This window comes from Musa acuminata, chromosome BXJ3-10, assembly GCF_036884655.1.
Source record: "Musa acuminata AAA Group cultivar baxijiao chromosome BXJ3-10, Cavendish_Baxijiao_AAA, whole genome shotgun sequence".
Lineage (NCBI taxonomy): Eukaryota > Viridiplantae > Streptophyta > Magnoliopsida > Zingiberales > Musaceae > Musa > Musa acuminata.
Genome location: NC_088358.1, coordinates 18,847,490 through 18,850,202, shown reverse-complemented (window position 1 = coordinate 18,850,202; position 2,713 = coordinate 18,847,490). Strand labels below are relative to the sequence as shown.

The 2,713-nt window shown below is 40.8% G+C and overlaps 1 protein-coding gene across 1 annotated transcript; it reads left to right on the top strand.

The window, feature by feature from the left end:
- Positions 1-248: 248 nt before the first annotated feature.
- On the top strand, positions 249-2,165 carry LOC135650638 (cysteine-rich receptor-like protein kinase 19). Its single transcript, XM_065170131.1, has 6 exons — positions 249-412; positions 543-700; positions 782-992; positions 1,092-1,329; positions 1,400-1,565; positions 1,670-2,165. The coding sequence occupies exons 1-6, from the start codon at positions 340-342 to the stop codon at positions 1,958-1,960; spliced, it is 1,137 nt and encodes a 378-aa protein (XP_065026203.1). The 5' UTR covers positions 249-339; the 3' UTR covers positions 1,961-2,165.
- The last annotated feature ends 548 nt before the right edge of the window (positions 2,166-2,713 follow it).

The window sequence follows — 2,713 nt, the reverse complement described above, 5'->3', positions numbered from 1 at the left end:
ACAGATCATACAGATGTAAAGTCTTAACAAAATCATTACTTCATTGCCAAGCAAGTGCCACGAAGTCAATCATGTTATTTAGCTATCTTCATCTTTGTTCTTATCATCATTCGGTCTTCCCAATCACATTCAAATAACCAACATGACAGTGTTGATTATGACAGATAACATGGTCAACAAACTTAATTGTTCCTCAAGTTCAAACCTGCTGATGACAAACAATGATGTCTTCACGAAGTTTTCTGATGAGCAACAATAAGACATTTTAATGCATTGCTTTGCATCCAGCATTGTGTGTGAGGGAACCTGTTCAAGAAAACCTTACCCTCTGAGAACATCATGTCCTTCTGCGTTCACAAATTCTTGTACACCGGTGGTTGCAAGTTGTTTAAGCATGTCTACAGACACAGAAGTAAGTTTAATCCTTCTTCTTTTCTTAGCTCAGTGCCAAGTTCACAGTAACATGTGTGCAACTCGAAGGTCATCAAACATAAGTCTCACTCATGAATTTAGTTGAACTTTGATATGGTATTGTCATATAGCATCGAGAAGAACAGAAGAATCAACTGTGGTCGGAAACTCCTCGGGTAATCAAGGCTTAGATTCACAACAATACGATATAGACATCATAAAAGCAGCAACAAACTACTTTGATCATGGGAATAAGCTTGGAGAAGGAGGATTTGGCCCAGTTTATAAGGTACTCTTCATGTTCTCCTTGAGATTACTCTTTTGATGTTGTTAAGCTTGTGATCTTTTATTGGATAACATCTTTCACCAGGGAAGGTTTGCTGATGGACAAGTGATAGCTGTGAAGAGACTGTCAGAGAGATCTGGTCAAGGTACAAAGGAATTCAAGAATGAGGTAGAAGTTATATCCAGACTCCAACACAGGAACCTTGTGAAGCTTTTGGGCTACTGCATCCATGGAGAAGAGAAGTTACTGGTCTATGAATTCATGCCCAACAAGAGTTTGGATTTCTTTCTCTTTGGTCAGTTTGCTAATCTCTTCATCATCATCTTTGCAGTAGAAGCTCTTTTCTCTCGAGCTAGCTTGTGTTCTTGACCTGTTCTAATAATATCTTGGCCAGACGCCACTAATTCAAGAACACTGGACTGGAGAAAGCGCTACAGCATCATCGAGGGTGTTGCTCGAGGACTGGTCTACCTTCATCGCGACTCTCGATTGAGAATAATCCACAGAGATCTGAAAACCAGCAACATTCTGCTTGACGAACAATTTAATCCGAAAATTTCTGACTTCGGGATGGCACGCATCTTTGGAGGAGATCAGATTCAAGAAACAACGAAGAGAGTTGTTGGAACAATGTAAGTCACATCAATCATTGCCTGATGTCTCGTCTTTTGAAGGATCTCATCAATCGATGCTAACGTGCAGTGGATACATGTCTCCTGAGTATGCCATGGGAGGAAAATTCTCCGAGAAATCGGATGTCTTCAGCTTCGGCGTCTTGGTTTTAGAGACTTTGAGTGGTAAAAAGACTAGCTACTATCTCAACGACGACGACGACGACGACGATGAATCGATTGGCCTTTTGGGATACGTAAGTACTCACTCAAAACTACTACTACTTCTTCTTCTTCTTCTTCTTCTTCTGGTGTTCTAACACTCGTATGAAGTGTGGCAATTTGATATTGGATGTTGCAGGCATGGAGGCTGTGGGAAGAGCACAGAATCCTAGAGCTGGTAGATCCATCATTGGGCGATTCATGCAATAGCTCTCAAGTGATGAGGTGCATTAAACTTGGGCTGCTGTGCGTTCAAGAATTCCCAACGGACAGGCCAACCATGTCAATGGTCGTCTCCCTGCTAAATAGTGATGCAGATGATCTCCCTGCACCCAAACCAGTTGCATTCTTTGGGGCGAGAAGCAAACTGGAGAGCTCTGAGAGCTGCTCTGTCAATGAAGTCACCAACACAGAAATAGATTGCAGATGATGTGTGAAGCACAGTGTTCTTCCAAAGTCTGTTTGTTTGGCTGCATCAACTTTCTATTCTAATGTGATGTCACTATGCAATCAAAGCGTGCACAAATGAGAGAAGTAAACAAGTGAGAACGCAAGCACATGAGCTTATACTGCATGTTCTTTGTGCTCCATCATTGGATGTACTGTTGTAAGCTTTTCAATGACCACATTGGATGTTCAATAATGTGCTTTTTTTTCCTATGATGACAATAATTATTGAGCAAGCAAACATGTCGATGCCTGTCTCACACTCAGATCAAACTACTATCTCCTGTAGAACAATGATGAACATGAAGGAAGAAATGTGTCACAAGAACTTGCCAACAAATCTGTCTGTAAGAAGAACACTAAATCCATCAGATCTCAAGTTCATAATTTAGCATGGGTGGGTTTGATGAATGGACTTGTCAACTTTGGGTGACATAGGCATTGACAATGACATCCAAGAATGTCTCATGGGATTGTCAACTTTGTGTGACATTTTGGACAAAGCACATCAAGGGAAAGTACATGGAAGCTTCATTAAATAGAAAACATGATGGCTATGTGACCAATCAATCACAGATTAGAAATCCCATTAGTTTATTGAGTGACATCTTTCAAACTTAGCAGCTTGACTGAATCAACCACCTATCCACTGACTTTGTTGAAGAACTAAAAATGATTGGCTTTATCAGGAATCATGTCTCACCAGTCCAATTCAAATTGCTGGAGGAGTGCATTG

Bases quoted from the DNA above. Each gene is read 5' to 3' on its own strand.
- LOC135650638 (XM_065170131.1), top strand. From the start codon at position 340: ATGTCCTTCTGCGTTCACAAATTCTTGTACACCGGTGGTTGCAAGTTG. The intron at 413-542 runs GTAAGTTTAATC...ATTGTCATATAG, and splicing joins GCATGTCTACAGACACAGAA to CATCGAGAAGAACAGAAGAA. The intron at 1,330-1,399 runs GTAAGTCACATC...GCTAACGTGCAG, and splicing joins AAGAGAGTTGTTGGAACAAT to TGGATACATGTCTCCTGAGT.